Source organism: Lolium rigidum, chromosome 2 (genome assembly GCF_022539505.1).
Source record: "Lolium rigidum isolate FL_2022 chromosome 2, APGP_CSIRO_Lrig_0.1, whole genome shotgun sequence".
NCBI classification, from domain to species: Eukaryota; Viridiplantae; Streptophyta; class Magnoliopsida; order Poales; family Poaceae; genus Lolium; species Lolium rigidum.
Window position 1 is genome coordinate 214,961,486 of NC_061509.1, and position 14,311 is coordinate 214,975,796.

The 14,311-nt window shown below is 44.6% G+C and overlaps 1 protein-coding gene across 1 annotated transcript; it reads left to right on the forward strand.

Annotated features, from left to right (window-relative positions):
- The first annotated feature begins 11,189 nt into the window (after positions 1-11,189).
- Positions 11,190-13,934, forward strand: LOC124692929 (myb family transcription factor PHL11-like). The gene is made up of 6 exons (XM_047226370.1): positions 11,190-11,544; positions 12,005-12,081; positions 12,193-12,250; positions 12,362-12,437; positions 13,102-13,171; positions 13,269-13,934. Exons 1-6 carry the CDS (start codon positions 11,394-11,396, stop codon positions 13,686-13,688), a joined length of 852 nt encoding a protein of 283 aa, XP_047082326.1. The 5' UTR covers positions 11,190-11,393; the 3' UTR covers positions 13,689-13,934.
- The last annotated feature ends 377 nt before the right edge of the window (positions 13,935-14,311 follow it).

Genomic DNA, 14,311 nt, shown 5'->3' on the forward strand with positions numbered 1-14,311 from the left:
CTTGCTTTTCTGTGTTTCTTTTAGTTTTCTTTCTCTTGTTTTTTGCTTTGTTTCTTTCCTAAAACACAACCAAAAATATTTCTGTTGTTTCTCTTTGTCATTTGTTTATTTGATTCCTTGTTCCTATTTTACCTTATTTGCTATTGTTAGTTTGCTATGAGAAAATCCAAAAAGATTTTGCTTTGTTTGCCTGTTTCCTTTTGTTCTTGTTTCCAATCCGAAAACACCAAAAATATTTGTTGTTCTTCTTCTGTTTTGTAAAGTTTATTAGGGAGTTCAGCGGTCTCCGGTGGTTGGAGCTTGGTTTTCATTCCATATTATTATTCAAGCTACACAAGTTAAAGGCGATAATGACGATCTATGGCAACTCGACTGTGGTGAGAGGCTGGTATGAGCTCTATTTGTTTTCATTTTTGTACATATAATAATCCATGTGAGCATACTTAGCTGGTTCATGTGAGGTATATGTCATTTACTGGAAGTCTAGTAGTTCATGATCTCTCATGATTAGCTCCAATTTATTAATAATGAGTAGCATGCCATGAATATCTGCTTGCATTGTTTTATTCATAGATAGGTATGACATTGTGGTATCCTCCTCTGAATAATTCATTTGGATTGACTTGGCACATGCTCACGCATGCATATGACTGAAAAACAAAAAGTCAGTTAAGCCTCGATGATTTACTTTGCTTCAGAGTTTTTGTATCACTTTTATGCCTCCGTTAATTTTATTTTGTCGCAAGCATGATTATGACAGTTATTGCTCTCTTGATTGTCGCTTCCCAGTCTTTTGCTAGCCTTCAATTGTACTGAGCGGGAATGCTGCTCGTGCTTCCAAATCCCAGAAAACCAAGTTATTCCAGAGTGTCCACCATAAATACCTATGCATTTCAAACCATTCCAAGTAAATTTTCATGTGCTACCTTTAAAACCTTCAAACTATTTCTCAATTTGTTTCAATGTTTTATAGCTCATGAGGAAGTATGTGGTGTTTTACCTTTCAATCTTGTCGGTCAGACTTTCACCAATGGACTAGTGGCACATCCGCTTATCCAATAATTTTGCAAAAAGAGCTGGCAACGGGGTGCCCAGCCCCAATTAATTACAACTTTCATTAATAATTCTCTTCACATGTTTTGCCCTGATTTATCAGTAAGGAACTTAATTTGCAAATAGACACTCCTCCATGTTATGAGAATGTTGGAAGGCACCCGAGGATTCGGTTAGCCATGGCTTGTGTAAGCAAAGGTTGGGGGAGTGTCATCCATAATGAAACTAAAATACATGTGTAAATAAAAGAGAAGAGGGATGATCTACCTTGCTGGTAGAGATAGCGTCCTTCATGGGAGCCGCTCTTGAAAGTCTGGTTGACAAGGTAGTTAGAGTACCCACTATCATTCGTTGACAACAACAAACACCTCTCAAAACAATTTTACTTCTGTTTCAAAAATAAAAAGCTCTAGCGCATGTTAATCCCTGCTTCCCTCTGCGAAGGGTCAATCTTTTACTTTTATGTTGAGTCACCATCCTTTCTTTGAGCACCTTCTTGAGAGCATAATTGTCATTCTTAGTGTAATATGCTTGTCCCAGAATATAGTTAACTGTGATATAACTTTGATGCTTTTATCTTTGATAGTCTTTACTTCTAGTCTTCCCATGAACCTCAGAGGTGCCTGGGCATTTATGTTTTGCTGTACAAATACGGGCAAGCGAGATACCACTTTATCATATCTTTCTATGAACATTGCAATCCTGCTTATAGAAGTGTTTCATGATGCTTGTTATTAGTTTGTTGATATCTCTTTCATGATTGACACAGCTATTAGATGACTTTATTTGCATGTATCTTAATATGAATTGACTGAGTACTCGTCCATATCATGAGAATATTTACATCATATGAGCAAATGTGTTCGTGAAAGTTCTTTTATCGCACTCAGTTGTTAACTGAATTGCTTGAGGACAAGCAATAAGCTAAGCTTGGGGGAGTTGATACGTCCAAAACGTATCTACTTTCCCGAACACTTTTGCTATTGTTTTGCCTCTAATTTGTGTATTTTGGATACAACTAACACGGACTAACGCTGTTTTCAGCAGAATTGCACTGGTGTCTTATTTTTGTGCAGAAACTCAACTTTCAGGAAAATCCCCGGAAAGCCAGGGGGGCCACGGCCCCCACACCATAGGCCGGCGTGGCCAAGGAGGGGGGCCCGCCGCCTTATGGTGAGGACGCCTTGGCCGCCCCCCCAACGCTCTCCTCTGGACTACTTAAGGCTTTCGACCTAAAAACGCCAGGGGGGTCGACCATATTTCCAGAAGACATCCAGAACTCCGCCGCCATCCGAAACTTCGTCTCGGGACCAGAAACTCCGTTCTGGCACCCTGCCGGGACGGGGAATTGGAAGAAATCATCACCACCGATGCCTCTCCATCGACCATCCATGATTCCCCCATCCATGTGTGAGTAATTCCCCCGCTGTAGGCTGAAGGGGATGGTAGGGATTGGATGAGATTGATCAAGTAATAGTCATAAGATTGTTAGGGCATAGTGCCTAGTATCCGTTGTTGGTACTTTTATGATATTGTTGCAACTTGTTATGCTTAATGCTTGTCACTAGGGCCCGAGTGCCATGATTTCAGATCTGAACATGTTATTGATTCATGATGATATTCATTGTTTTATGATCTTACCTGCAAGTTGTATACACATATTGCTATCCGGAACCCGAGGCCCCAAAGTGACAGAAATTGGGACAACCGGAGGGGAAGGCTGTGATGTGAGGATCACATGTGTTCACGGAGTGTTAATGCTTTGCTCCGGTACTCTATTAAAAGGAGTACCTTAATTACCAGTAGTTTCCCTAGAGGCCCGGCTGCCACCGGCTGGTAGGACAAAAGATGTTGTGCAAGTTTCTCATTGCGAGCACGTACGACTATATACGGAACACATGCCTATGGATTGTTTAGTACTTGGATACCGTTTTATTTTTATCTGCAAATGCCTAGCCTTGATTATTACATGAGTTATCTTATCCATGCAGCGCCCGTTCATCCATCCCTGTGCCTACAGTATTTCAATCATGTTGTTTACTATAATCACTACTGCTGTCTTTGTTACACTGCTGCTTATATTTCACTGCTGCTACTGCTATAAAACTGTTGCTACTGATAAACTCTTGCGAGCAAGTCTATTTCCAGGTGCAGCTGAATTGACAACTCCGCTGTTAAGGCTTACAAATATTCTTTGGCTCCCCTTGTGTCGAATCAATAAATTGGGTTTTACTTCCCTCGAAGACTGTTGCGATCCCCTATACTTGTGGGTCATCAATCGTCTTGCCTGTTGTCGTACCGATCATCTCGTCGGTCAGAGTATCCTGCGGCTACCAAGTTGCTGTCATCGTAAATGCGGTCTTTCCTTTTCTTACGACGATCTCTTCGGCCACCCGAATCATGCCTCGGCTGATCATCGTCTTCGTCGTCACTGCCTGGTCGAGGCCTTCGCACGTTATCTTCACCATCAGCCCAGCTGTTGGCGATTTCCATTAACTTAGTTATAGTCTTCGGCTTCTTGCGCCCAAGCTCCTCTATGTAAGTTTCATGTCGAATACCATTGCTAAAGGCATCGATGTCTCTATCGACGGAAACATCTTCGGCAGCGTTCAGGAGTTTAGTGAACATCCCGATGTACGTGCGCATCGACTCCTTCGGCTTCTGCTGGCAATGCCGTAATTCTTCGATCCCAACATGCCTTTTGTATGTTGCTTGGAAGTTTTTGACAAAACCGTCTACCAGATCATCCCATGACTTGATGGAGCCCTTCGGCAGGCCCCTCAACCAGGCTCGTGCTGAATCCTTCAGGTAAAGTTGCAAGCACTGCATTGCTGCTATCTGATTTCCTTTGTGTAGGATCACAGTCTGCAGATAATCATCTATCCAAGACCTCGGCTCCTGCTGCCCGTCATACTTAGCGGCATCAGTAGGAGTAGGTTTGAACCTTTTGGGGGACATTGTCTCACGGATCTTATAACTTAAATAATCAGCTCCCCTCATCTCGCCATAGTACTCCTGGCTTTCTTCCGAGGCGTCACTATCGTACTCCTCCCTTGCGGCTCGCCGTCGCCTGGCTTTGTCGATTCTACTCTGGGTGATTTCGTCTCGGGCGTCCCTTGAACGGTGCTTCGAGCCGCTGGCTTGAAGCGTGGATTTTTCCTTTCGTGGAACCAGGCTGTCTCCCAAGATTGCCAGGCTTTCCAGTGCACCCCGATGGGCTTGAGCCATACAACCTTCGGGTCGTTGGTTAATGAGGTATGCCGCGAGGTTGGCGGTTGCTCCTTCAACGGTTTTTGGCCTTAACATACCCGCAGTATCCGTGGTCATGAAGGACTTTGATAGGTTTGAAGTTATTTCTCTAGCATCGTCCTCCGAAAGTCAAGACAGCCTTGATCGATGTTTTCATGCGCCTTGGCTGCTTCGGGACGCGCTTCTTCGTGAGCCCCTCCACCGTTCACTAGATTGGTCTGCTGCTATCAGACGTCGTTCGAGGGTGGCCTGCTCGTTCGATAGTCGCTCCCGATTTTTCTCCAAGATAGAGCGATAGGCATTAAGGGTTCCAACTGAAGTTCCGGCGGGAAGTGGCGTATTGTTGAATACAGCTGCCCGGGGTGTCGCCCATTCTTTCTCCGCGATGGTGTAATCGCTGTTGTTGTTACTAGCACTATTTTCAAAGTTGCATCGCCTGCTAGAGCGGGGGGTGCGATCTCCTTCGACTCCTCCATTCCCTGCGTTTCCTACGTTATTGGTAGCATAGACTTGATGGCGCGCTGTCTTCCAGGTAGTTGTCCTGACAACGCTATCGACGCTATCCTCTCCCGATGAATATCTGGCGCTGCAGATGAACGGTGTATCGCTTGATCCCAATCCGTGCCTGGTGTCGCAGTTCAGACAGTAGTCCGAGGTCATATCCGATGATACGGGGTCATCGGATCCAACCGACATCGAAGACACCGACCGAGGGGTCGACGGTGGAGACGAACTCGTCGAGTCTGTTAAGCCAGCCGAAAGATCAATCGATGACGATATGATCGATCCTGCGGCCGGTGGGGACAATTTCCTTGCTGATCTAGGGACGAACGGCTCCAGCAGTCGAAGAACTCCCTCTGCATTGATGTTACAGTGGACGCTCCCGAACGTCATACCCAGGTTCCCTTGCAGACCCGAGAAAGTTGAACGGGAAGAGTCGTTGTGCGGGGTGAACTCGTAGGAACAGAATCGGATCGGACTCCCCGAGCTTGGTGATGCCGACGGCATCGACGAAGCTGCCGACGACATAGCTGGATCTGCCGATGATGGATCTTGTGCCAACAGGGTTCCCACAGACGGCGCCAATTGTCGAGGGTACTCCTCGGCAATGCCCTCCGTTTGGGGCTTAGGGTAGATGGAATCATGTAGGCTGACACGAGACATCGGTTATCAAACAAGCGGGGAAAGCGATTTACCCAGATTCGGGGCCCTCGATGAGGTAAAACCCTTACGTCCTGCATGTCTGATCTTGATTATGAAAATATTGGGTTACAATGGGGTGCCGAAGGTTTCGGCTGTGATCTCGTCGAGAGGCTAAATTCTGCAGGGACCTAGCTCTAGACTTATGGCGACTATGATTGCTAAGATTTCGTGTATGTCCCTCGGCAGCCCCTCTCCTGGCCCTTATATAGGGAGCCAGGTCTCAAAAGATCTGTCCGGGTACGACTAGGTTACAAAGGGTCCTAGTCCTAAACTTTCCTTATATTCTTCATTTCTTCGTCTTGTTTTTCAAGGAATCTTCTTCGGCACCGACGTAGTGGCCCACCTTGTCATCGAGTGTCTTCATGGGCCTCTAGTTGGGCCGTAAAGGGTAGCGCAATAACAGTTACCCGAAGGGTAATGCCCACGTCAATAACCTTTTCTTCCTAAACTTTAACAACTTCGAAAGCACGTTATCGGTTATTCTAAAAGTAATAGTTGTTACAAATAAAAAATAATCATGCCATGTCTTGTAACTTTGTTGTGCTAGTGATCTATGAATGAGAAATCTTAATTTTTAAGCTTTACTTTATAAGTAAAGTTAAACCTAAATAAAACCCATGAAAAATCACCAAACCTAAACAAAATCCGTAAAAGAAACCGCTGGAGGTTAATTTCGAGGGTTATAACACTTTCATACTATATATCATGCATAATAGCATGTTGAACATCTTTAAACATTAATTCTTATTAGAAAAATGACGCTCTTTCACCTGGATCTTATGACGACGTAAGCACCCTGATTGCATATGCACTCTGTAGGCAAGTTCACTATTGAATTCGTTTGAAAATTTATCAATTTTTTTGAAAGCTGCCATTGCATTCAAAAGAAAAATAATATTTTCATAAATATAAAATGAGGTTAACGGCCTAAAGGTCAAGTAATCTATTAGGTAGGAAGTAAAAAAACTTGGTTGAATAGAGAGTGAAATTCTGTGGTGGAGGTTTCACTGTACTGACAACACCATAGGATTAAACAACAATTGTAATACTAAGCACAAGTCCCAAAATGGGACGGGTACCTCAGCTGGACCTTCTTCCTTTTATATTTCTTTGGATACTTAGTTGGGTTGTTTCCGTTGAGGAATTCGTGGGTGGGAGCCCGTAACATCCCCATTCCGTGATGCGGAAAAAAATTTTAGTATCTTTGATGGGAGGGTCATTGACTGTAGGTCTCGTGACCGAAACTCGTTACAAAGGATGGAATGCGAGGTCGTGGAGAGGCCACTGATTGGCGAATCTTTTGACCGGGTATCAGACGTAGGAAGTCCTGAACAGGAACGCATGTATGCAATCCCGGTTGTGTAATGAGGCTAAAGACGTTTGTGGGAAAACTACTGTATGTACCTATGTAGAGTGTATAAAACGAGTCATGATACTCTCTGTTCTTGGAAAGAACTACGATCGTAGCGGGAAATGAAATTCATGAAGTTCCCACAACCCGTAAAGGCCAACAAACATAATTTTGCTAGACTAAAACTTACCTTTTCTAAAAAACCCTCTTAAAAACCCGAGCCACAGTTGTAGATAGTACATCAAACACCCACATAATAGAACTTCCTGAGTAAGTACATTGTACTCAAGCTATCTTCTTATCCATTGCTAGCCTCTGGAGAAGTTGAAGTCGTCACCAAAATCCAATAAGACTGCAAGGAGGACCACTACAAGGATATGAAGTCAGACAACATGAGCATAATACTCAATAACTGAGATAAGAAGTAGTGGAAACGAAGATGAAGTATAGGAGAGGACCAATCCCCATACCATAGAAACTATTCGTTGGGTATTCATCTAACAACAATCACAAGCATAGTAGTACTCGAAATAGGTCTCATCATAGAATAGTCGACAAGTTGCTTCTTCTAGATCTTGGTTTGATTAGGAACTTACCTAGCAAGTTTCATTGTGCCAAGAAGGTTCCGAATATCTTTTTTTAAAGGATCTTTGTTATGAAATACTATAGTTAGACACTTTTAGATCTACGATGTTTTTGGGTGTAATATTCGTGGAACGGTGTTCCGTGAGTGATATTCCAATGACTTGCGCACTACCACATGCAGTGGTGTGCTGGGTCACAACAGAGGGTCTCTTGGGTATGAAACTGATGACTTAGCGGTGTTAGCATACATGTCGATGGCTCATGATTCGATGAATTGTTGTCTAGTCAATCAAATTTTCTTGGTGCCGAAGCAAGCTCGGCGCCAAACAACCAAAGTGAGTCGGCGCTAACCCACCCGACTTTTTACCCCTAGAACCATTTTCTGCCATAGTTTCTTGGCATCGCCCTATACAAATTCTGCCCCATCCTCGATGGAGCCAAACAAAGGGCGAGACTTCGAAATAGTTTCACGGGGGATCACATGAAGCATTATTGCCAAGGAGCCAAATTTTTCAAAAAAGCAAGTACTCTAGGCTTGGCTTACTAGATGGTGTCCTGTTGTCGGGATTTTTACACGGCTGTCTTCTAATTAACCTTTTTAAGGGTTTTTAATCTATTTTCTCTTACAAATAGGAACACATATATTATTTCTTTGGAAGATTCGTGCTCTACTTTTATGAATGTCATGAACAACTAGCCCTCTTGGCAAGGTCAAGAAAAATGGATGGTTTAAAATGCATCTGCTCCAATTCACACTTTGATGCATGCGACGACGTGCACCATCTAGGGTTAACATTCCATTTTTCGTATTTTATTTTACACTTGACCAAGAATCACTATTTAAAAAAATCAAATTTCTTAGAAAAATCAAAATAATTCTGCCAAATTTCGGCATTGAAACATTTTTTTAAACAAATATTGAATCCAAAAGTTGGTATCATACCTTGAACTTGCAATATTAGTTCCTAGACAGCACAACTCAGCAGTATGAGTTAGCTTGAGTTAGGAAATTGTAGGGATGGAAATGGTACAGATTTTCTGCTCTAAATTCACATATGTATATGTTTTTAGGATACAATATGCAATTTTCGGAATTCATCAGATATTGAGGCAGATGTGTATATTGGTCAAGCAGCTATCCGGTCGATACGGTAGCGGATATGGAAGATAATATCTGACATATATGGATTATTTGACAAGTTTTACAGGTTTTCTAAGGTCCTCAAAGAGGATTATCCGATAAAATTAGCCCAACCCCAAATACCTAGACAATTCACTTAGTCCATAGCCTATCTATGCGGGATACCTCCCCGAAAATCCATTTTGGCTCGCAGGTGTGGATGCACCCATGGTATAAAAACATATTTTAAAGTGTTAATTTTTTTAGAAAAATCTAGGTATACATCCAAACATTCTATGTTTGCACACAAAGCAAAAAATGTCAACTTTTGTGGCATGTGTAAAAAGGACAATTTTTGGATGCTCCAAAATAGACTTTCAGGGTACAATTTATTTTTCCTCAAAAATTTGTGCAATTGGACATGGAATTACGGACGTACACCTAGCATATGTTTCCATTTTTTTTGACATTTTGAAATGCATTTGAATTGTATTTTTCATAATAAATGCATGTAGACCGATGAGCCAAAATAACATGTCCGGTACCTCCCCTGGTTGTGTCATTGGATTATGAGTATTGCATATTTGCACTATTATTATTTCTCATTGTTGATGTGTTGGGCTGCCTTTGGATTATAGTGATGATGCATCAGCATGCAGGCATTTGTGTTGTACGGACAAGTGTGAACGTTGGCTATAGTCTAGTGTTATACGCCTTGTAATCACATTTCTACATACAGGTAACAAACCTCTAATTTTATCCGTGTATTTATTCAATTATCCGCTTCCTTTCTGAGGCTGCTCCAAATCCGCCACAAAGCCTCTATACGATATAATCTACGATATAATCTGCATTCGGATTCACATTTGACCATTATCCATTTCGATCTGAATTCACCAAAAGAAGGGCAAAGTAAGAAAATATTAAATAGCAATATCTGATCTGATCCGATCCGATCTATTTACATTACACCTTTAGGAAAGTTGTTCTACCACTTTAACACCCTCTAATGTAATGTTTTCTCAAATTTAGGCAAAAATTTCGACCAGGTTTACCTTTTATCCTTTCCCTTCAGAAAAGCATAAATTTCTCGAATTTCGTCTACCAAAGTTTTTCCCTGGCCGGGTCGATATTCGAGAACTTTGGGGCATGCACATCCACGCTCTATCGTGTCACGTATACCCAACGCCGTTCATCTCGTAGGTGATGCGCCGAGGGACGTCATCTCTGCGCTGTTGCCTGGCGAGGCCGGCCGGAACGGAGCCGAGGCGGGCCGAGAAAAGAACAAGGGCAAAGGTAGAGCGGGGTGCGGGGCGGCGGTGGCAACCAAGTAGGCGCGAATATTCCCTGTGGCAGGCCCAGACGACATCATCGGCGACGTCCGGTTCGCTCCGCGCTCGCTGGCCCGGCCCCGCCGCTCTTCCGCCGCCTTTCTTTCGCTCGCATCCTGCCGCCGGCGCCGCCGGAATATTCCCTCGAGTCGAGGCTGGGCGCAGCTCACCGACGAGACATCGATCAAAACCATGTAATCGGGAATTCAGATTGACCAGTTCCACCGACGCGCGCTAGCTACTGACAAGCTGTTTCCCTCGACCGTGGACGAGGAGAGCAAAACAAGATCGTCGGGACGATCGAGCTCACCTGGCTGGGATATGCGGTTCGGTTCATCCACCCTTCTTGCTCTCGGTGCTTGGCGGTAACCGATGGAGCATTGTGTGTTGTCGTGATCATTGACCGGCGAGGGCGACACCGACACCTAATCGCGCTTTTCTTTAGGGCATGTACAATGGTGATGACTCAGCTGTCTGTAAGAGGTAGTTATAGGTGATTTTGGCGATGTGGAGGAAAGAGAATGAGGAGAGAGAAGGAGGCTGTCTGTAAAGTTACAGACAGTCTGTAGGCTTCTTATAGACAGCTTACAGACACCATTTTTGCTGTTGTATGAAGGGTGTCTATAACTTATACTCACATATAGCTATGACTAAAAATAGATAACTTACAGACAGACTATTGTATACACTGTCTGTATCATTGTCTATAGATGACATGGAGCAGTATTACAGACAGCATCCGTCTAAACCAATGTACATGCCCTTAGGCAAATCTAGCAAGTGATCAATGATTATCTTTAGCTAAAAAAAAGGGAGTAATGATCAGAACAGACAGACACAGAGGTTCTACGACCGGAAGAATTGAACGCGCGCGGCGGCCGCGGCACACATGCACACATGGCCCAGCCGGTCATGTCGGGCGCGCGCGCCCTTCCCGGAGCCGATCGGGCGGCCCTACCGCCGGCGCCCTGTCCACGCGGCGCCGCCCGGTTGGAGCTCGGTCGTTGGTTTTGTCTGTCCGCCTGCGTTCTGTTTTGTTTTGCCTCCCGGCGCAAAGCTCCCCGAGATTCGCGCACCGCGCACACACATGCTGAGAATGCGATGCGCCGATGCCCACCCTGGCTTGGCCTCGGGTTCCTCTTCTCGCTCCCGCGTCTCGCCCATCTCTCTCCCTCTCTCTTTTCTCCTCTCGCACCACCCGCGTCTCTATCTCCGCCCACGACCAGCTCCATCACAGCCCCAGCAGCCATATATCAGCACGCATTCCCATCGCGAATCCTCCTCGGGCATCGCCGAATTCCTACGCTAACTTCCCACCGCACCAGATTCGCGCCGCAACCGCACCGCGCCGCTCTGCGACACACGACCAATTGCTAGCTCGAACAAAGAAGCTAGCTCCATCACGTACGAGAGTAGCTATCTAGGGGAGGTGAAGGGAGAATCACGGCGGAGGTGTGAGGTCGATCGAGCCTTGGTAAAAATCACGGCGCAGGTGGAGACCATGATGTTCGAGGGGATGGAGCGGTCGCATGGGGGCTACGGCGTGGGCGCCGGGGTGGTGCTGTCGCGGGACCCCAAGCCCCGCCTGCGGTGGACGCCCGACCTGCACGAGCGCTTCGTCGAGGCCGTCACCAAGCTCGGCGGGCCAGACAGTAAGCACCACCTCTCCAGCTTCACCCTTTCTCTCTCTACTCGATGCATGCACCCAGCCTCGCTCTCGCTAGCTATAGCTGCTTCGTCTAGGTCCTCTACAGCCATCCACCCGATCGGCCGAGCTGAAGCTTCAGCTATCTATGCGATGAATACTGAACCACCAGCCGATCTGTTTCAATTCTCAACGCTCGGCTCATGTGCTCGTGTACTGTAGCTGGTCAGACCATTTGTCCACCCCACACGCCGTAAATCATGTCCCTTAGGGACCCGGCATGTGTGCGCAATTGGTGGATCTTCAGTCTCATACTCTCATACACATTGTTTTACTACGAATCATGGTCATCGGTTGATCACTGACAGCTTCTATGCTTTGATCCATGCGCTGTATGCAACTGGCCGTAGTTTTCACCAAGGCTCTTGATTTGACTTGGTTTTTCCGTTTGATTGTGCTGTCGACAGAGGCGACGCCCAAGTCGGTGCTGAGACTGATGGGCATGAAAGGGCTCACGTTGTACCACCTAAAGAGCCATCTTCAGGTTTCACCTCTACTCCCTCTCCGTTGCAAACCTATTAAGTGTTTTTTTGTTATCATCTATTTTTCTTCAGTCGGTGCTGATTCCTAATGCTTGATCGTGTCAAATCTTCAGAAATACAGGATGGGAAAGCAGAGCAAGAAAGATACAGGCTTTGAGACCAGCAGAGAAGGTATGTAGCAAGAGTGTACATGCTGGTTTTTCTTTGATGTTGATGCATTGTTTTTTCGTTTTCCCTTTTCCTGCTTTAAATTTAACATGCCCGTAATTGCTTTTTCAACAGCGTTCGCTGCACACGGTATCAGTTTTGCCTCCGCAGTGCCTCCAAACGTTCCGTCTGCTGGAAACAACAATATGGGGTGAGTTTTGTTTTCATGGCTCTGCATCAGATCATGTCCAGTTTATAGATTAACCATGATGACCAGGAAGAGGCATAGGAAGAACAAACAGCTTTTAGTTGGCCGCGTATAAAATAGGAGTTATATATGCCGAATAGTCGGACTATCTGCCATTCGAATATGCTCTTGTACATACTAAAGTATCATCTTTAGTTTGTATACGAGAATAGGTGTACTTGATTGTGATGGACTTTCAATGATTTGGAAGGTGAGCTCATTGGATAGGGACATTAATCTGTTGACTGTGAAGGGTGTATGTATGTCTGCACGTCGGTTCTAATTATATTGGCATCTCCTTTTTTAAGAAAATAGGTTGACATCACCCTTTAGTAATTCAAAACACAACTTGCAAACACATGCCGGATTAATAGTATTCATGGATCGGTGTGCGTTTACTGAATTGCTTTATGTATATCACCAACCAGAGCAACTAACATATGAAATGTCACCGGCCTGATTAGACTTCAATTTTGAAATCCTGGTAGGTTTCATGTCACTCAACAATCTGAAGCGCAGCCCCTAAATGAAATCTTTAATTATTTATGATGACCATAATTCACGTCGATTTTATGATCACGTCTGTTGTTTGGCTTACCATTTCTTATACTTTTTCTTCATGTAACAGAGAAACACCACTCGCGGATGCACTAAGGTACCAAATCGAAGTCCAGAGGAAGCTGCATGAACAGCTTGAGGTAATGTTTCGGAAGCATCATCAACATGAGCCCCATTTCTCCAATCCTTGCTTTCAACAGAACATTATTCTGAACCCTTGTTCTCCTACACTTGCAGGTTCAGAAGAAGCTGCAAATGCGCATCGAGGCCCAAGGAAAATACCTGCAAACGATACTAGAGAAGGCCCAAAAGAACCTCTCTTACGATGCGAGTGGAGCTACAAACCTAGAAACAACCAGATCTCAGCTCACAGACTTCAACCTAGCTCTCTCAGGGTTCATGGACGACGCGACGCAAGCGTGCGAACAGAACAGTGGAGACTTCGCAAAAGCCATATCTGAAGAAAACCATAGAACAAGCAATCTAGGCTTTCAGCTCTACCATGGAGTTCAGGACGGTGAGGATGTGAAATGCACCTCAGACGAGGATCAGCTCCTGCTAGATTTGAACATCAAAGGAGGATATAATCATCGTCTATCTTCCCATGGCATGCGGCGCGGTGAGGTCGATCTTATGGTCGGGCAGCACAGAAGGTAAATATTTCAGTAGAAGGGCCGCCGTAGTTTAATTCCAGAGTTTCCCTGTGCCGTATGAGAGATTCTTTCTTTTGGCAATCTTCAGGATGCTTGTTTACAGTGCTGATCCAACGTGTGCTAATGTAAAATCTGTGGAAATATCGAGGCTTCAAATAAATGTAGCCAATGGTGAGTGAGATCTGATTACACTGTATACATACCTAAAAGTATAATCGACTAGAACATAACATTATGAAGTGTTGCAACAGCCCAGGCACCTTCAAGATTCTGTCTGTCTGGTAGTTGGGTTCAGTAGCTAGCGCCTTCGTATGTATGAAAAGATACCTCGTGTCGAGCAAGATCACATTATTGTGAGGATGTAGAAATCAATTGTGAGTATTGTCTACATGTTTTGTACGTAACAGGTGGAGAGGCTGGGAGTATGATCCTTCCATTGTCCAAAAAATGTAATTGGTAACAAATACGCAATTGAAATTCATACCTGAAAGCATGTCCCAATTCTAAGACATCATGACACTATATATCCTCGCTAATATTTCAGTATACACGGAATTTTGCCGTACTGATAGAGTTGCCCAACCACAGTGCTGTGTAGCATTCACATGTGCGAAAAGTTTCTGACAT

What these genes read in the sequence shown, in the direction of transcription:
- LOC124692929 (XM_047226370.1), top strand. Translation starts at nt 11,394, where the DNA reads ATGATGTTCGAGGGGATGGAGCGGTCGCATGGGGGCTACGGCGTGGGC. An exon ending in CTTTGAGACCAGCAGAGAAG is followed by an intron (nt 12,251 to 12,361) that starts GTATGTAGCAAG and finishes CTTTTTCAACAG; the next exon opens with CGTTCGCTGCACACGGTATC. An exon ending in GCTGGAAACAACAATATGGG is followed by an intron (nt 12,438 to 13,101) that starts GTGAGTTTTGTT and finishes TTCATGTAACAG; the next exon opens with AGAAACACCACTCGCGGATG.